We start from the raw sequence: 20502 nt of genomic DNA on the forward strand, positions 1-20502 counted from the left end.
TGCTCCTCTGCAATGCTTTCAGTTGCGTTTTGGGATAGCTTCTCTTTATGTCTCAATGAATTCTTTATATTTACGACATGAAGGCATTCATAATACATAACTCCATAATACGTACAATTTTATGCATTGAGGTAGTATGAACATGCTATATTCTATATATGTACATATGTATGTACATATGTGCACAGGAATCTACTTCTTGCGAATGTATTTGTAAGTATTTATTTAACTGCGAATGTATGTTATATGACTTTTATATATACACAACTTAATCGATAACAGTACTTTTATGTTTATTCCATAATATACATATATACACAGACATACATATAAATACGTATGTCAGTACCGCAATACCGTAATAAATCCGCTCTAGCCCTATATACATACATATGTATATATGTATATATGACTCGAGCTCTACACTGTGGTGCAATTCAATGAGAAGCGGTATAAAAGCCGGGCGACTAAACTCGCCTCAGAGTGTAGGGGGTAGCTGCGGTCGGTTGTACCATTGAGAACTAGGAGCAGCCGTCACTGCTGATTTAGGTTAGGTATATATATTTTGATCTACAGTTATCCGTTGTGTGTAAGGTGATTGACTCGGTTTTTCCAAAGCGGTTTCCACGTGTTTTTTTTTTTGTTTTTCGAATATCGAATAAATCGATTTTTTATCGAACACCCGTTTTTTTCATTTCATACGAATTTTGACCTCCCAATAAAAGTTTAGAGTTTTTCGAAGTTTTCAAGGCTTTTTCCAGTCTAAGGGAAAGCCCTAATGTATTTCAAAATTATATCCTAGGTTATTTGGGGATAAACAGTATACCAACACCTGTGTGGAAGAAAGAACGAAAAAAAGAGATTTATTTTTGGAAATTTTTTCGTTTGAGCACGATTTCATTCTGCACTTCACAGATGCTTTTTCGTAATTAAGAAAAACGGGGAAAAAAGATTTCCTCCGTTTAATGCCATTCGAACCCGAACCCTCCTGAAAGCCAACAAATAGTAGTAAGCGTCTCTGCGCACTCAGATACAGCCTCAGCTTGTACTTCCACTCTGCAACCGATTAAACAAACTCATATTTAAGATTGTTTAAAAAAAACACTTTTTATGTTCAAAAATCTCAAATCGCTAACATGCAAAAACCAAAAATTACTCTGAAAAAAAAATCTTATTAATTTTTTATTAGTGTAAAAAAATCATATTTTAGCGCTTAAATTTTTCTAAGTGTTTGGCCGATTTAGGGCCGGTTTCTCCATCTCTGGTTAACACTAACTCCCCGGTTAAACATTGTTATCGACGTTCTAACTCCATGCATATAACAGGGAGTCGATAAGGTCGGTAACGATGTTTACCGGGGGATAAGTGTTAACCGGAGATAGAGAAACCGGCCCTTACTCTCTTACAAGTGTCAAAAATGTGTCAACCCGTGCTAAAAGTGCCCAGAGTGTGAGGAACGCATAAAACCACATTTCTAGCCCGGAATCAATAAATCAATTCTAAACAATGATTTTATGTGTATTTATCTTATATAGCTAATAAAATTAGCAAATACCTACATTTCTGAGCCTTTAGTGCTGTTTTCCATTTTTGTATTTTTACAAAATTTTTAAACAAATAACGGAAAAAAGTCCGGGCTGCTTCGGGCAAGAAGACGAAGACATTTACGATCCAAAAGTGGAAAGTATTCGCATCTCTATTACCCATTTTTCTAATTTGGCGCTGTAACCGCCTAAGCGATTTTGGCCGAGTTCAACAAAGCACGCCAGTCGTTTCTCTTCTGTGCCTATTGACGCCAATTGGAAATGCCAAGTAAATCCAAGTCCTTCTCCACTTGATATTTGCATTACAGGGGGGGGGGCTCTCTCTTCCTTTGCTGCCACCAGCGGGTTCCGAGTTGAATACTTTTAGAGCTGGAGCGTCTGAGTACATTCGAACTACAAGGCCAAGCCAGCGTTGCCGCTGTATTTTAATTCGCTGCAGTATGTCCATGCCATTGTAAGGCTCATACAGCTCATCGTTCCATCTTCCGTCGCCAATGTGTAAAGGCCCATAAATCATCCGCAAAATCTTTCTTTCGAATACTCCCAAGAGCCGGCTCATCGTATGTTGTCATTGTCCATGCTTCTGCGACATATATCAGCACGGTTATGATGACTGCGCTGACTGTTTATTTGATTCCAGGAGATAGGCTGACTTCCAAAACGTATCAATACAATGTTTGGAAACTGTTATACTGCGGTATTCAAACTGTTTGTATATGCAGAGTTGCGTCACATTGCAACTTTATACATTGCATATTTTAAATATTCAATTCATCAATGAACAATTTTTCTGCATTTTCCATTTTTAAAACAGCAATGGTAACCAAAAACAAACGAAGCATCAACTTTGTTTCTGATGCACTGATTGCTCTAGCGATGCGTTTCGATAACTTTTCGAATGCGTTATGGGACATTCTACTTTGTACGCATGCAAAGCAATTGACGTTTTGGAAGTCAGCCATACTTCGTCTTGTCCTCGTTGACCACCAGAACCATTCGCTTTGCTTTCTTATCCATTTTGAAAAAGGCAGAATAGACTTCGCGGTTCTTGTTACCGATGGTGTCGGTTTTATCAGCGTATGCCAGCAATTGCGCGCTCTTGTAAAAACGTTTTCCTGAGCATTTTAGTTCTGCAACTCTTTTTATCTGCTCCAACAACAGTTTAGAGAAATTACATGAAAGGGAGGCGCCCTCTCTGAAACCCCGCAAACGGTTTGGAGAGCTCTTTCCCAATTCTGACGGAGCTGGTGGTATTGCTCAACGTCACCAACGGTATTACCCAGCCGTATCAGTTTCACACATCAGACATCGCGGCGTATACGCAACTCCTTTTACTGCTATCGAAAGCGGCTTTGAAGTCGACAATCGATCCTTTTTTCGCGGGTCTTTTCCAAGATTTGGCGTATTGTGAATACCTGGTCAATGGTGAATTTTCCAGGTCTAAACCCACATTGATAAGGCCTAATCAGTTCGTTAACGGTGGGCTTCAGTTTTTTACACAATACGCTCGATAAGACCTTTTAACCTATGTTTAGAAGGCTGATCCCGCGGTAGTTGACGCGAATGGCGTGGTCACCTTTCTTGTGGATTGGGCAGAGCACATTTGAATTTCAATCGTTGGGCATGCGTTCACCTAACCATATTTTGCATAAGAGTTGATGCATGCGCCTTATTAACTCCTCGTCGCCGTACTTGAATAGCTCAGCTGGCAGGCTGTCAACTCCAGCAGCTTTGTTGCTTTTCAGCCGCGTTATTGCTATTCGTACCTCGTCATAGTCAGGTGGTGGAACATCGGCTCCGTCATCCTCGACTGGTGTCTCGGGTTCTTCTTCTCCACATTGCTACCATTCACTGGGATGGAAAAGTGTTCCCATATAAATTAATCGAATGTTATCAGTAAATCAGTGGTAGTTCCACCTACCCAGGTACGATTCCTGTTTCGACCAAGAAACAAAAGCTTTTTTTTCGAATAGCAGTCGGTGCTCGGTAAACCCCTAAGGGTATTTCTGCCAGGAAAGTCTTCAAAAAGAAACATCCATTTGTGATGGCATGATGCTTAGAGCAATTAGTGTACTAACAAAAGAATTTTTTGTTGAGCTTTTATAGTTGTAATTGACAAAATACATCTATTTAAATATATAATAAGATGGGAAGTGCTATTTTCTTCGCCCGAACTTGTGTAGACTTTTTTACTTGTTTTATTTACATAATAATTTTTTTTTTATTCTCATAAGTTCTTCCTGTACATGCGTTTTGGATTTATTTCTTTAACTAGCACAACAAATTAAGTTCTATAATTTGCATACACTTTTCTAAATACATAGATATACATAAATATTATTTACACTGTGGCGATAAATAAATATTTATACATGCATGCATAATTTTTATTTTACAATTCAATATTTTATCGCACATTTTCATGCGTATAGTGTAAAAAACTTGGAGAATATTTCCACTTTCTTCTCCGCGTCCGTTTCATCATTAAGCTTACGATACCACTCCATCATTTTTCGCTCGTTCAACCGTTGCTCGGGCCTCAAACTTTTCAAATAATTATCCATTCGAGCGCTGAACCCATCGACGAAATCGAGAAAGTGTTGTAAGAAATCCACGTGTAGCTTATCTAATCCATTCTGCTTCAACGATATTTCTAAATACAAAGTCTCAGTGGAGGCATTCTCCACCGCGGTTGTATTGTATCGGTCCACCAGCTCTGTAAATTGTACGACCATGTCGTATAGTTCGCCCACCTTCACTTCATCGGCCGGTTTTTCGTTTAGTTGTTCGGCACGTGCTATATAATCCGCAAAACTAAGCAGGTGTGATCTCAAAGCATCTGTGGACTCATTGAGTGTAGCTGCTTCTTTTAGAACTTTTTGCAAAACTTCAGTGCCATGCTGGACAGTAAAGTTCGAGAGCACCGCAAAGTGATGAAGCGTATAGAAAAGTAATCTGTCACGTCCACTCAATTTGCTGTTGCTATTTTCATTGCTAATAATGTTGTTATACCCGCTGTCATCTTCGTGTTTAGCGAGTGGACGTCCAGGCGTATTCAATTCGGCAGATATTTCATGCTGTTGTGTAGGCAGCTGAGAGGTGCTGCTGCTAGCTTGATTTGCCTTTGATAAGGCGCTAATGAGCTATGAGTATATAGCAACGTAGTTGCATAGAATGTTTGCGATTATTTTTAAATAAGGTGATGCTAATTTATTATACACTAACCAGTAAGAGGCTCAACAAATAGCACAGCAACAATGTGATTCTTCTAAACATTGCGCGCGTTCTAATATACTCGTATGTACTTTTGTTCTTGGTACTATGTATTTCTGTTTTTTTTTTTTTTTAAATAACCATCCGACTTCTAACGCAATTCGGTTCGTACTAAGTTAGCGTCTAGTAAATTTTTTAATGCAAGAAGCATTATCTAGCGTCTACGCGGCGCAAGAAAATACTCATAAATGCACAGGCAATTACATACATCAAAATAGCTCACAAATAATAACAATATGTAGTCATAGCGAATACGTACATACATATGTATATTAAAATTATTTTAAATATGAAAGTTCAATGCGGTCAAGTTCCAGTACAAATTAGTTGATGCAGTGAGTTTTTGTGGCGGTTGGACTAATATCAGCTCAAAGTTTTTTTTTACATTTAAAGAGTGACTTGGTGAAGATACACCGACATAACCCCTTGCTGTTGTTTTTGTTGTTGTTACTGTAGTTGTTTGCTTAGCCCAGATCGGCTTGTCTCCTGACCCTTATCCTCAAGCTCAACTAATTGGCGGCCCAGGAAATGTGCCACTCCGACCTGAGAGAGAGGGGAGTAGGATTTTGTTAACATGCGAAAAGGTGTATCGAGCAGTGTTGCCAGAATTTTTCCAGCGATCCAGCTAATTGGACAAAAAAAAAGAGCTAAAAACAGCTAAATAAAAAATTTGTAAGGCTAAAAAAAGCTAAATTTGTAAAGGCAACTATTCAAATGTTTTAAAAGTTTTTTTCCCAAAAAAATAGCAAAATAGGTACATATTTCCTACATCCAATAAACAAAGGTTATTTGCATGATACAAAAAAGAAGGTAGTTTCATTACTAACTTTTTGATTAAAAAAGCAGATTTTTGACAATTGCTGAAATTGTGAAAAATTCTAGGCGGAGGCTTCTCTTCGGTGGAACTGCTTGAGCTTGTATTGTCTGCCTCGATAATACTCTCTTAGGGTGCGGGCATATCAACTTTCTTGAAATATCTATTGAATAGTAAATGTTAATTATTAAATTCGATAATTTATACCTTTCCATATTTCTGCAATTGTGCAAATATTCAGCTATCCCGCCGCCGACAGAAAACTGTGCCAAAAGTATGTTAATGATGAACATAGCATGGCAATAATAGATTATTTGTTCAGCTAGAAAGAGCTAAAAGACTTTCAAAAAGAAGCTAAAAAAGTTAGTAGCTAAATTGGAATTTTTCTAGCTAAACGGCGAAAAAACAGCTAAATCTAGCTGAAAAATAACTAACCTGGCAACACTGGTGTCGAGTCATGGGAAGACTATTCGCATGCCGAATACGTGTTGGCCACATCTGAGTTTCTTGCTCAGGTTAAAATTTAACCTGTTGCAGTATCCAGATTGGAGTGGTATCAGAATGGTGCGAGTCACTCGAGGCAGACGCAATTGAGACCGAATCCCTTTGAATGGCGGTAGTGACACATTTTTTTCACTACCACTAAGCATCTAGTTTTTCACTACCACTAAGCACTAAGTGGTAGTGAAATTTAAAATGCTGAACTAGATGCTTAGTGGTAGTGAAAAAAATGTTCACTATATGGTTAGTGGTAGTAAATGCATTACCACTAAGCGCATAGTGGTAGTCCACTAACCATATAGTGAAAATTTTTTCCACTCCCACGAAGCAGCTAGTGGTAGTGACACATTTTAGTGAAATTTGAAATGCATTACCACTAAGCGCATAGTGGTAGTGAAAACAATTTGTGGTAGTGAAAAAATTTTTCTTCACTACCACTATGCACTTAGTCGTAATGCATTTCAAATTTCACTACCACTACACGATTAGTGGTAATGAAATGCTCAGTGCAGCGTGCTCAGCCCTGGTGTCGACTACTCAGATAGTTCGCTGACCAAAATGTATTTACAATTCCTGTCAAGCGAAATCAAAAAACAAAAGACAATAAGTCTACCTAGACGCAATTCAACTGCAACGGACTGCAGAGCAAGGTCGATGAGATAACCGCCTTTATGGGCCGGCATGGAATATTAATAGCTGCGGTCCAAGAGACGAAGTTGCACAGCAATTCAACATTGTTGAGTTGCGACGAATACAATGTGCACCGCCGAAATCACGAGCGAGATAATGGTGGTGGGCTAGCGTTCATCACGCACCACATCGTGCAGTACACTTATCGAAGCAGACATCGATCGCAGTGATACCATCCAAGAATGGCAGGGTACTGTTATCCGGTCAGGCGATGTCGAGCTCGAAACAATTAACGTTTATATAGCCCCTGTGACCGGCTGCCCGGGAAGATATCACCCTGAAATAGGTGCGCTTGTGAGAGGTGAAACCCGTATGGTAGTTGGCGACTTTAACGGGCCTTCAATCCTGTGAAATGATCCTTGGGGAACACACTTATCTGAGCAGATAGACGATTCGACATTCTGCGCAATGAGCGACGACGCACCTGCCAGGATTATGGGCAGCTGTTGCAACTCCCCAGACATAACAATTGTAAGCGCTGGTCTGATAAACAGCATAACGTGGTGACCTATGCTTATCTTAGCATGAGACCATCTGCCCATAGTCATCTCGATTGATAAACCTGCCGACTTTGCTTCCGCGGAGCACCGGACCTAGGTATATCAATTTTTCTAAAGCTGATTGGAAAGGCTTCGCGGAATCTACTGAAAATCCCCTCTGCCCTCCCCATAATAACCGACGTTCACGTAGGTGAGTGTAAGTTCCGCAGGGTTGTCACCTGCTCTGCAGCTCGCTTCGTCCCAGCCGGTTGTATAACGGACCCCCGTCCGAACTTTCCAACTGAAGCGGCTGTTCTAGCAGATGAGCGTGACAACCTTCGTCAGAAATCACGGATCTCAATACGGAGATTCGGCAGCTTGTAAACCAACATAAGCGGAAGAGCATCTGAAGACTTGCAACTTCACCTCTGGTGTGAGTAAGCTTTGGTCAACCGTGAGGTCACTTTCCAATCGTTGCAATGCGCGAGCTATTTTAGCCGACTATTCACGCTGCATTCTCCTGTGGACAAAGCCAAACGTAGAGTGACCAGAAGGCTTAACAAACTGCCAACAACAAGTGCGCCTCTTGCTTTCGTTAGCAGTGAAGTTCAGGTAGACATCGGGAAGGCGAAAGCCTCCAAAGCCATGGAATATGTATGTTGATGCTGAAAAATTTCGGTCCTGCGGAAGTAGATTATTTAGCCGAGGTCCTCAATCTGTGAATGACCAGTGGGAGAGTGATCCCACTGCTCAAACCGGGGAAACCAGCCAACAAAGCAGAGCCTTATCGCCTGAAAACCCTCCTTTCGCCGGCAGTGAAGACAATACAGGGCTTACTGCTCCCCTATTTTACGAACCACCTGACCCTAGCGAAGCATCAGCATGGTTTCCGTAAAGTGCACAGCACAAAAGCAGCACTTAACGCTATAAACACCCAGATAATACGTGGCCTAAACCGCAACAGCCCCTGTGAGAGAACTGTTCTAGTAGCGTTGGACCTATCAAAGGCGCTTGATACCGTCAGTCATTCCAGGCTACTAGAAGACTTGGAGGACTCAAACGGTGGTCGGCGAATTATCTGAGTGGTTGAACCCAGGAAAATAAAACAGGGGTTCGACAGCGTGTCCTTTCCCCATTACTCCTCAACTTTTATAATTGTAAGCTTCTTTAACCGAGGAGGATGGTTCCGTGCGCAGAAGTGGAAAACTTTTGACTGCCATTCACCTGGGAGTGGCCAGAAGCGATTCTTGTGCGTACGGTTCAAATCGCAGCTCACAACGTCCGGATATTTATATCCACGTATCCTCTGGGTAGCAACCAAACACCCGTTTGGGAGCGAGCTAAAGTGAGAAGGCGTAAAACTTCGCCTGCGCTGGGTTTGGGTCCCGCCACGTTAAAACCCCGCCCAATGAAAAATTCCAACAAGCCTCGGATGAGACCCCCTTTTTCTGATGACGACCACGGCAAACGTATAAAGGACTATGATTTAAGGGTATGCACCTGGAATATCCGGACCCTTAATGGGGAAGTGCCTCTGCCCGGCTGGTTGATGTCCTCGGGAAGACAAAGGCTGACATCACCGCCATCCAAGAAATGCGATGGACGGGGCAAGGTAAAGTAAGCGTGAAGCCTTGCGACGTCTACTACAGTTGCCACGTAAAGGAGCGCAAATTCGGTGTTGGATTCGTGGTAGGAGAGAGACTCCGTCGCCGAGTACTGGCGTTCACCCCGGTGGACGATCGTCTAGCCACAATCCGCATCAAAGCTAGATTCTTCAACATCTCGCTCATCTGCGCCCATGCCCCGACGGAAGAGAAGGATGAGGCGTCCAAGGATCTCTTCTATGAGCGCTTGGAACGTACATATGAGCGCTGCCCCCGACACGATGTCAAAATCGTGCTTGGCGATTTTAATGCCAAGGTGGGCAAGGAAGGGATCTTTGGCGCCACTGTCGGAAAATTCAGCCTCCACGACGAAACGTCCGATAACGGACTGAGGCTGATCGACTTCGCCGGGGCCCGAAATATGGTAATATGTAGTACTAGGTTCCAGCATAAGAACATCCACCAAGCTACATGGCTGTCTCCAGATCGAAAAACGAGAAACCAAATCGATCATGTTGTGATAGACGGAAGGCATGCTTCAAGCGTTTTGGACGTACGTACACTCCGAGGGCCAAACATCGACTCGGACCACTATCTTGTTGTAGCCAAGATACGCACCCGCCTCTGTGCAGCAAAAAATGTGCGCCCAACAATGCAAGGCAAGCTTAACGTCGAAAAGCTGCAATCACAACAGACGGCCAATTTATTCGCCACTCGACTCACACACCTGCTCTCTGAGAGCACTCTTCAACAATCCGACGTACGCGAGCAGTGGAACCACATTTCCCGATCATTAAGTACCGCCGCCGAAGAAGTAGTTGGATTTCAGCGAGCCCGAAAGAACAACTGGTACGATGAGGAATGTCAAGAAGCCGCAGAGAAAAAAGATGCCGCCTACAGGGCCACGCTGCGATCGGGCGCAACGCGAGCCATGTGGGACCTTTATAGGGAACTGAAGAAGGAAGCGAGACGTATTTGCCGTAATAAGAAGAGAGAGGCCGAAATACGTGAGTGCGAAGAGCTTGAGATGCTGAACTCCTGGCGACCTAGTGACCGATGTCCAGAATATACTTAAATTATGGAGGGAACACTTTTATAACCTACTGAATGGTAGCAGCGCTCAGGGTAGTGAGGAAGACGAACCCGAGTCCCCAGTCGATGATGATGGAGTAGCTGTCCCACCGCCTGACTATGACGAGGTACGCATAGCGATTACGCGGCTGAAAAACAACAAAGCTGCTGGAGCTGACGGCCTGCCAGCCGAGCTATTCAAGTACGGCGGCGAGGAGCTGATGAGGTGCATGCATCAGCTCGTATGCAGAATATGGTCAGATGAACGCATGCCCGACGACTGGAATTTAAGTGTGCTCTGCCCAATCCACAAGAAAGGCGACCACGCCATACGCGCCAACTACCGCGGAATTAGCCTTCTAAGCATAGGTTACAAGGTCTTATCGAGCGTATTGTGCGAAAGACTGAAGCCCACCGTCAACGAGCTGATTGGACCTTATCAGTGTGGCTTTAGGCCTGGAAAATCCACCATAGATCAGGTATTCACAATACGCCAAATCTTGGAAAAGACCCGCGAGAATAGGATCGACACACACCATCTATTTGTCGATTTCAAAGCCGCTTTCGACAGCACGAAGAGAAGTTGCCTTTATGCCGCGATGTCTGAATTTGGTATCCCCGCGAAACTAATACGGCTGTGTAAAATGACGTCGAGCAATACCACCAGCTCCGTCAGAATAGGGAAGGACCTCTCCGAGCCGTTTGATACCAAACGAGGTTTCAGACAAGGGGACCCCCTTTCGTGTGATTTCTTTAATCTTATGTTGGAGAAGATAATAAGAGCCGCAGAACAGAACCGCTCAGGCACAATACTTTATAAGAGCGTACAATTGCTGGCGTATGCCGACGACATCGATATTATCGGTAAAAACAAGGGCTACGTCTGTTCTGCCTCCTCGGGATTGGATAGAGAAGCAAAGCGAATGGGTCTGGTGGTGAACGAGGACAAAACGAAGTATCTCCTGTCAGCACACAAACAGTCAGAGCATACGCGTCTTGGCACCCACGTCACTGTTGACAGTTACAAGTTTGAAAAAGTAGACGACTTCGTTTATTTGGGAACCAGCATTAACACTAATAATAATGTCAGCCTTGAAATCCAACGGAGAATCACTCGTGCTACTTTGGGCTGAGTAGGCAATTGAGAAGTAAAGTCCTCTCTCGTCGTACAAAGATCACACTCTATAAGTCACTCATCATGCCTGTGCTGGTGTATGGCGCGGAAGCATGGACAATGAAAGCATCTGATGAGGCGGCTCTTGGAGTTTTCGAGAGAAAGATTCTGCGAAAGATTTACGGACCTTTACGCGTTGGTGATGGCGAATATCGCAGACGATTTAACGATGAGCTGTATGAGCTTTACAACGATATAGACATAGTGCAGCGAATTAAAATTCAGCGGCTCCGCTGGCTTGGCCATGTCGTTCGGATGGACAGAAACGCTCCTGCTCTGAAAATATTCAACGCGGGCCGCGATGCTAGGAACAGAGGAAGAGGAAGGCCTCCTCTGCGTTGGAAAGACCAGGTGGAGAAGGACTTGGCTTCACTTGGCATTTTCAATTGGCGTCAGTTAGCACAGAAGAGAAATGACTGGCGTGCTGTTTTGGACTCGGCCAAAATCGCTTAGGCGGTTACAGCGCCAAATAAGAAGAAGAAGAAGCTTCTTTAACCACCAAACGGAGTCTCGATTGTCTCTCACGCAAACGATTGCTCGATAATGGCGTCTGGGAATGGATTTGATGACTTGTACTCCAAAGTAAACGGTTACGTCTCCGAGCTTTTCTCGCTCCTTCACTTCCTCTCCCCTACAAAATCCTCAGCTTCCCTGTATGTAGTATGTGATTTTTGGTTATATATTGGAATTTTATGCTGAATTTCTATAATTTAAGATTGTGCCCAAACAGGATGAATTATGCCAAAAGTGCCTTTGAGAATGAAAGTGCCAAAAAAGGTTCTGTTGTACCTACTTTTCCATCACTGACGCTAGGTGTCAGAAAACCACGGTGCAGCGAACACCTATTCTATCATTCTTGTCAGAAAACGCTCCGCCCAACGCTTTTGTTTACGTCACATTTACATAAGACAATGTTGTCAAGAAATACGTATTAGTTGTCAAAAACGCTGATAATTGTCTCCGTTAGTTATGACAATTCATTTTGAGCAAAATGTCGGACGTGAACGTTATATTAAAATACGCGTTTCGCGCGATCTATTTAAGTTAAAAACTAAAAAAAATTATAAAGAAGAGACGAAGTTACATATACGTCAGCGTCTCTTGTATTATTATCAGGGACGTGAACCGGTTTCGAACCGGAAAACCGCTTTTTTCTATTAATTAACTGAACCATCAACCGAACCGAAATTTTCCACAAATGTTTGATCCGAACCAAAAACCGAACCACTTTCCATAAAGGTTTAAAGGTTCGTTTCAACCAATTTTCAATAGATAAATGTACCCACTATTTTTTCTTTTTGTTAAACATGGTAATACCTACCATGTTTTTTTACCATGTGAGAATATCAATGGGTTGCCATCTCATTTGATAGACCGCTTAACCTTGCGCGTTCTTGCACTTGACACTTGACACTTAAACTTGCCCGTTATTTTTTTTTTGTTTTTCGAACCGTTGAACCGAACCGAAACCCCGGTTCAAAGACTAAAAAAACCGCTTTGACGAACCAATCCAAAAGTGCAAAAACGGTTCGAACCGCTGAGCCGAACCGACGAAAATTTTCATCCGGTTCACGTCCCTGATTATTATAGTTCTTTTGTTATAAATTTATCTTCTTTCTTTCACAACACGTCAAAATTGTTGTCTGCATACTTCAAATCTTTATCCGATTTACTGTCTTCAAAATAATCAAGACAGTGATTATACAATTGGAAAAGTATACATGTATTAGTAAAAAAATGTGCATGTATTGCCATTTTCTTCACAGTATTGTCCGGTGTAAACCTAAGCTTGTTATGGCAGTGAAGGCCCGTTTACGTACAACTTTGGCGTTGCGTTGGCGTAGGCGCCGCTTCGACAGCTGACTATGAATACATGCATTTATATGAAAGTCTCCACATAACCAAAGGTTAGGCAACGCCAACGTCAACACAACGCAGAAAGATGGCCCACTCTTAACTTTTTGCACGCAAATAATCAAAATTATATGATTAAATTTTCCTTTTTAATCAAATGCGGGAAGGAAATATAGTTTTGAATGCGATTATTGATATACAATTTTGGTTTATCTGCCGCTAGTATGTTAATTTCGTGACCAAAGTTTTCTCTGCTAAGCGTTCATTGTAGCAAGCACGGGCATTACTCGCGTTGCTTCCAAAGCGACGCCAGCGCCAACGCAATGCATTGAGGATGAGTTTTAGCTGTCAAAGTTGTGTAAACTTCACTTCTGAAATAAAATTCGTTGAGTTTTTGGTTGCGAGTTTTGCACTCGCTGTACGCTACATTTTCTAACAGTTACAGAATCCAGCCCGATATAATTTATATTTAAATTTAATTTCCTTCTAATTTTTCTTACACAAAGATTACCCATAATCATTAAAAGGTTCGCGATATTCCGAACTAATAAAGGAAACACCTTAGAGTGCTCTGTCGAATCTCCAGATGCAACCCTAAAGCAGCTGTTTATTGATTAATGACATCTGCTCGTTACTTTGATCTCAAATCAACGAGTACTTCGTTGATACTCGTTGCATCGAAGCTGTCATATTTCGCGAATTTTTCTTCCCAATCGCACCAAGTGGAAAAAGTGGGTTTGCCGTAAAAAATAAATTATTAATTTATAGCTTTTAAGTGCAATTTAAACACCTGCCTTTGGTTTTGATTTGATAACAAATATTTGCTTGCTGACTCAGTGGTTGACTTGATGCTTTAGTCTGTTTAAGAAAAGTTTGTAAAGAATTGGTTGTGTAACACTCGCTGCGGTCGTTTTACTAAATATAAAATGTGATATTTTATCAATTTACAAAGAAATGGTCAATTGTACTAACTAATGGTAGCTAAGAATTATGAGTACTTAAGTTAAGAGCATTGAAATACTATTGATTTTATGATAATGAAACTTGTAAAGGTTGCAGTCATTTGAGAAGTTACATAACCTAAGCTCAGTCATTAAACGCCTTTTGATAGTCAGCCGCTGTTATATCCGCACTACTTATACATACATACATATGTTAAAATACCAATTGTTTTTGTTCCATATTTGTAATATTTTCATTTGCAGGCAGCATACGAGATGGCTCTACGTGGTTTCAGCTTGCCAATGCAGCGTCAGCTGTTGAAACAGATGATTAAAACTGTCCAAAACGGCAGCGTTGCCTCTGTTCACACATTGGATAAAATTGGTAACCGCGAAATTGTCGGACACGGCTTGAATGGTAGCGCTTGTTATGTTGACCGTACAGATTACCCAATGCCTGCGATTCGTTTCCGTGAGCCAACCAACGAAATTAAGGCACTCCGCGAAAAGGAGAAGCAAGATTGGAAAAAGTTGAGTCATCAGGAAATCAAAGCCCTCTACCGTGCTAGCTTCTGCCAAACGTTCGCTGAAATCCAAGCACCAACTGGTGAATGGAAACAACATGTGGGTATTAGTCTTATCTTCACGGGTTTGGCCATATGGATCGCCATTTTGATGAACTTATTTGGTAAATTCTTAAATAAAAGGAGATTTTTACCACAACCGTAAACTTTCAATATCCTTTTTTCAGTTTATGATGAACTACCAGTTACCTTCGACGAAGAGCACCAAAAGGCCCAATTGAAACGTATGATTGATTTGGAAGTCAATCCCGTCACTGGTTTGGCATCCAAATGGGATTATGAAAACAATAAATGGAAGAATTAGACAATTTAAGTGTGCTGGTCCGTGATGCTTCTGCACCATTTATAAGTCTAAAGCAATGAAACCTAGCTGAATATACATCATTTGAAAATTAAAGTATGCAGCAAGCAAATCTTGTTTTAAAATTATTCGACTAAGCTATTTCGTTGAATGAAATACACCTAAATCAATAGCTTAACAAAGAAATTTATGAGGAAAAGTATTGAAATAGGTAAAAATTACAATTCTACCTATATAAACGCACTTTAATGCTAATAAAAAGGCGCTTCATTCGACAAAATGTTATGTTGATCGATTTACTGGGTGAATTTTGGCACCAAAGCACGCAAGAGAAATCTTTTTCACAAATTCTAGGCTTTCTTTTAGGTGCTGAGAATAGGTCCCTTCTAGAAATGAGCGTTAAGTGATGCTCTTTCATCTGATACCCTGATCGCCGCAATCGGTACCTATTTGGCCGAGTTATAACGATTCTTATGTCGGACGCCACCCTTTCTGCTGGTTTATGGTCGCCTGGTAGGAATTGCAAATGTTGCCATGCACGATATGCGGCGTATCTAGCGAAGTTCCACACCGATATGCCAGATCCGGGTGTCAAACAAAAGTGCACCCTGTGGCGCACACAGCACTAAAGTTTCAGGTATTTTTGACATCCGCTTCCGTTAGCGTGCATTCCTATCAAAATTTCTTAGTTGTGGGTCCTTTTTCGCAAAAGTAAGGAAGTAGGACACTGCGCCGATCCGTAATTGTTCATCTGACATCAACCCGGTTAAAATCTGTTCAGATTTTGCAGGGTTATGCTGAAGTTTCCGCGTCAAAACATTTCCAGGACAGGATATCACACACGCACACACACACAGCCACAGGGTGCACTTTCGTTTGACACCCGGATCTTGGAAATCGGTGTGGAACTTCGCTAGATACGCCACATTTCGTGCATTCAACGTTTTCAATTCCTACCAGGCGACCATAAACCAGCAGAAAGGGTGGCGTCCGGCATAAAAATCGTTATAACTCGGTCAAATATGGACCGATTGCGGCGATATGGGTATCAGATGAAAGAGCATCACTTAGCGCTGCTTACTAGGGGTGGAACTATGCTCAGCGCGTAAATTCAGACCAGCTATTTTACAAAAACCATTTCCTTTGGGTGCTTTATTGCAAAGTTACGTCGATTCAGGGCGTATTTCGTAAAAATAATGCTGTAGGGTCCCACGCCGAACAGAAACATACTTACATACTTGTTATTTTTAACAGTAAACTACCAAAAATAAATAAATCACAATTAATTTTATTTATTTATTGTTCGAATTGCTTGAATTTTGATTCTGCACGCTTACAATGATGCCAGCGTTTTGTATGTATATTTTATTTGTAGCACTTCAGCAGTAAGCCAATATGTGTGCAAATTTTTAGTTACATACTCCATAAACATACTCAGCGAACAAAACTCGCTTGTAAAAAATGGCACGAACCAAAACGAAATGCATAAATACTTAAGTAAATGTTAATTATAGTAACGGTTCACAGGGTTTCAGCCCGTTTGGCCTAAATTACAATTCGAACATACATTTTGGTAAATATTTTTATTTGTTTTTATAATTTTTGTATTATACAATTTGTAAACAATAGCTATAGTCAATATATTTACGTATTTGTGTAAGCAAGTATGTAACTATATCGTTATTCTGTTATTTTTTCAATTATTGGCTTTTTGCTTTGATTTTCGGTACCACGTTTGCGTAAATTATTTTAAAATTAAAATTACATTTGTTTGCGTGAAATTAATTACAACATATTTCGACATGTACATAGATATTTTTCAACTTAACTAAGTTATTGGTTCTTGATTTTTTTTTATTTCTTTTTAAATAAATACAATTTGCTTAAATTTTTGCAACATATGTCAAGCCTATGTTTTTTTATTTTTATTAATTCAAAATATCTATTTTTATTTTACTCGCTTTTTCACGCTTGCCGGGCATAAGTGGAATAACTTAAAAATGGCTTTTGCTGAGCCGATTTTCTTCTTTTATTTCGTAGAAAAGTCTATTTTATGCTTCTTCTTAAACACTGCATGCCACTGAAATATGTATGTATGTAGGAATAATAATTTTATGCATACATCTGTATGGGGTAGTATTTTGTATATATAATGTTGTATAGCTAGACATAATTTTGGTTTGTAGGGTATAAAAAGTGTCAAATTCAAAAATTGTAAATATGTATACATATATAGTATTAGCACATTTTTATGTTATAGGTTTAATTACATATATCGATTTTTTATATACTTATTCAATATGCATTTTTGTAGTATTAGCAAAAAGGTTTTTTATGTTTCTCGTTTCTTACACAAATGTATGCACTTGCACACAATTTAGACAACAAACTCTATGCCGAAAATTTCTTTTTTGAAAATTTCGTTAGCCGAAACTATTGCAGTTAAATCGGCTGGAGTTTGAATTTTTTGTCGGTATAATTTTTTCTTAGGACTTAAAGTATAGTTTAGATATATACAATTATTTTGTTAGTATGGAATAGTAATTACAATAATTAGTTTGAATTATGTCACAGAATAAAAAATATACTGAAGTAGTAGCATATTGACTTGCGCAGCTGTTGGTGGGGAAAGTAGTGACGCTGCCACTGTTACTTGAACTGTGTTTTTACTCAGCTGATACTGTAGATTGGCCCACCGTTTTCTACGTTTACTTACATAGTCGATCGTGGTTATTTTAAGTGGGTGAGATGTTAAGATCTCTGTTTTCCCTCCGGTTTCAAAGTGGTGCCAGTTGTTAATTTCTCTACTACTAGCAGCTAAGGGAATTTTAATTTGTACGTGATGCTTCCTCCGTATAGTATTTATTCTGTTACATACATACATAAGTACATACATATAACTGTATGTATGTACATATGTAAGTTTTTATGTGTGTATTTGCATTAGTAGTTTGCTATATTTAATTTTAATTGTAAAGCATGACTTCTGTTGTATATTTATGAATGCGCCTCACGGTATTTATGACAAATAAATGAATTTATGTATTCAATCTGTACATACAATTATTAGTTTAGTATTAAGCTATTTTACTTTTTGCTGTTATGTTTGCATTTAATAAGACGTATGTATTTGAATTTGCGAAAAATCGGTGAACTTAGTAGTAGTAGTCATTTACGATTTTTATTTTTACCTCCTTTTAATACATACTACTATTTTACTGCAGTTTTATTTTATGTTCAAACATCTTCTGTAATAGCCGACTGCAGTTAAGAGCTCAGATAAGTTCCAATATTTCTAACATGGGGTGGTCGGAACGGTTAATTTCTTCCTTTTTTGCTCTTTTACCTTCATTTGCTAATTATCCCCTTCGAGTTGTAATATCCTTTTTTCCATCGGCATAAACTGCAGTTAAGACTTGGTGAAAATAAACTATAACGCTGCTTTTTGGCAACAAAGTGTGAACAAGAGTAGGTTTAGGTATATAATCCGCATGTTCTTCTATGTTTTTGTAGTAATTGAATATATATAGATCAGAGCTGTAAAACTGTGAAATCATATGAAATTAAAAATCATCAATTTTATGTTATTATGTTTTCATTGAATTTTTCCTTGTTGGGGAATGTGGCTTATAATTTTCCAATTCTACATTCACTCAAAGTAGATATGATTGCACACATTAACATATTCAAAGAAAGATTGAAAAAACTGAATGACGAAACATTAACTTTTAACACTGAATAAGCATTCAGATGAATGCAGCTTTTGCTATGTGTGCACACATTCATTCAGTACCAATCAATCGATATAAATATTCTAAATACACAAAACCCACTGAAAAATACGCAAGGTTGAATTTTATTGAAAAGATTTCAAAATTTCAACACGAAAAATAGTTTATTGAGCGTTATCATTAATTTGTTTCACTTAAATTTGTATAAATATTTATAATAAATGAAAATATTAATTAGAGAAATATTTTTCTGCCAAGAATGTCATTATGAAAAATGTTAATTATTAACGATTTTTACATCTCTGTTTCGAAAATTGTCAGCTTTCTAAATAAGTATTACCAATGTACCAATAAAAGGTATGTGCAGAAATTATTACATATGTACATACCTATATATCTACGTTAAAATAAGTAAACAAATTTAAGCGCTTCTACTTCTAACTTTAGATATATACATTTTATTATTTATTTATAAAAATTCTTAATACAAGTTTCTTCGTGCTTTTTTCTTCGCAATTGGGTCAAGCATTTAATAAAGATTCTAAAACCTGATTTGTGGGTTTGTGGTGGTTTCTACCATTTACAATAAGTTGCAAATTATCAACTTTTCTCAAAAACAGATTTAACAAATCTGTGTGCAGACCCCTTTTTATTTTAGTGTGGTAGAATCAAAAAAAAATGTGGTAGATTTGAATAAGATGTGGTAGATTTTCCAATTCATATTTTATTGGGTATACATATCGCACACCGTTGTCAAAAGAAGCACAACTCAAAAATTAAATCGGGAAATATAATTGCTAGTGGATCGTACAGATTCCACGCAATTGGTGCAAAAACAAGTATAACATTAGTTTTCTAGTTAGAGAATATAATCATGAAGAAAATAATATTTTATTTGTATGCAAAATAATCGACCAAATTATTTTCCCATTGCATAATACTTTAGCAAATATAAATAGGCGTATTTTTGAAATATTAGAAAGTTAAGGCACAGATATATTTAAAGCAAAATTTATGATGTACCTTTTTAAAAATTTATTGATTAATTTTTATATTTCGAATTACAATTGAGTTGAAATTCTAGAGTTATGTGAAAATTGTAAACAAATCTTCTGTCTAAAAATGTGGTAGATTTTAAGCCTTGCGTGGTAGATGTGGTAGACACCCAAATTTAAAAAAAAATACGTGGTTGATCTACCACACATGTGGTAGAAGCTTGCACACTGTTCTAAACGTATGTTTTGAGCAAATTGATGTTTAAAGCTAGCAATATATCCCATGTCCATTTTCCAAAACTATAATAATAAACATGGCAGTTTTTTAGCAATTTGGTTCCTGTAATTAAGGAAATATTGTAGTTTTGGCATTTTTCGAAATTACCATTTTATGAGAGGGACCAGGTTATTGTTCGACTTTTGTATTTTCAATACCCTGCTGCCCTAGATAAAAAACCCTCGTACAGAATTTGGTTGAGATATCTCAACTTTTGCTAGAGTTATCGTGTACGCAAATAAACGGACATGGACTAATCATCTTTTCTTTTTATTCTGAGCATTTTTATGTATATATACATACATAAGTAGTACATACGAACATAAATGTATTTATCCATATCGATTAATTTTGGTTGTTCCAAATATACGTTATTTGAAAAAAAGTTATGGTACCCTCTTGCAGAACTGCGTTGTAAATATGTTTAGGAAACATTTAAATTAATAGCTAATTAAAAAAGTTGCTCAAAGTAATGGAACTCCTAAACCCCTTTAAAAAAAACAGGAACCCTTCTGAAATTTTGTTTTGAAAGTTTTCATATTTGAAAACTGAAAAAAATCACAGTATACAGCAAACCAGCCATTGACAATATGCTTATTTGAAAACTAATACATGAAATGTTGTGAATATATAGGATTTTTTCGTCATTAACCCCACAGTATACAGTAA

At 39.0% G+C, this 20502-nt stretch overlaps 2 protein-coding genes and 1 long non-coding RNA gene across 3 annotated transcripts; 1 reads left to right on the forward strand and 2 right to left on the reverse strand.

Moving 5' to 3' along the window:
* Window positions 1-3403: 3403 nt before the first annotated feature.
* On the reverse strand, window positions 3404-5011 carry LOC118735839. The gene is made up of 2 exons (XM_036465820.1): window positions 4770-5011; window positions 3404-4687 (listed from the first exon to the last, which is right to left on the reverse strand). Exons 1-2 carry the CDS (start codon window positions 4818-4820, stop codon window positions 3965-3967), a joined length of 774 nt encoding a protein of 257 aa, XP_036321713.1. The 5' UTR covers window positions 4821-5011; the 3' UTR covers window positions 3404-3964.
* Window positions 5012-5100: 89 nt separating this feature from the next.
* LOC118735858 lies at window positions 5101-6547 on the reverse strand. Its single transcript, XR_004992651.1, has 3 exons — window positions 6067-6547; window positions 5839-5985; window positions 5101-5360 (listed from the first exon to the last, which is right to left on the reverse strand). It is a non-coding gene; the product is annotated as an uncharacterized LOC118735858 (long non-coding RNA).
* A 7090-nt stretch (window positions 6548-13637) lies between these two features.
* On the forward strand, window positions 13638-15110 carry LOC118735849. The gene is made up of 3 exons (XM_036465830.1): window positions 13638-13735; window positions 14210-14633; window positions 14697-15110. Exons 2-3 carry the CDS (start codon window positions 14222-14224, stop codon window positions 14831-14833), a joined length of 549 nt encoding a protein of 182 aa, XP_036321723.1. The 5' UTR covers window positions 13638-13735; window positions 14210-14221; the 3' UTR covers window positions 14834-15110.
* The last annotated feature ends 5392 nt before the right edge of the window (window positions 15111-20502 follow it).

The sequence above is a fragment of the Rhagoletis pomonella genome, unplaced genomic scaffold (assembly GCF_013731165.1).
Source record: "Rhagoletis pomonella isolate Grant_MI unplaced genomic scaffold, Rhpom_1.0 Rhpom_scaffold_00003, whole genome shotgun sequence".
In the NCBI taxonomy this organism is placed as follows: Eukaryota; Metazoa; Arthropoda; class Insecta; order Diptera; family Tephritidae; genus Rhagoletis; species Rhagoletis pomonella.

Bases quoted from the DNA above. Each gene is read 5' to 3' on its own strand.
- LOC118735839 (XM_036465820.1), bottom strand. From the start codon at position 4,820: ATGTTTAGAAGAATCACATTGTTGCTGTGCTATTTGTTGAGCCTCTTA. The intron at 4,688-4,769 runs GTTAGTGTATAA...ATATACTCATAG, and splicing joins ATTTGTTGAGCCTCTTACTG to CTCATTAGCGCCTTATCAAA.
- LOC118735849 (XM_036465830.1), top strand. From the start codon at position 14,222: ATGGCTCTACGTGGTTTCAGCTTGCCAATGCAGCGTCAGCTGTTGAAA. The intron at 14,634-14,696 runs GTAAATTCTTAA...TCCTTTTTTCAG, and splicing joins CATTTTGATGAACTTATTTG to TTTATGATGAACTACCAGTT.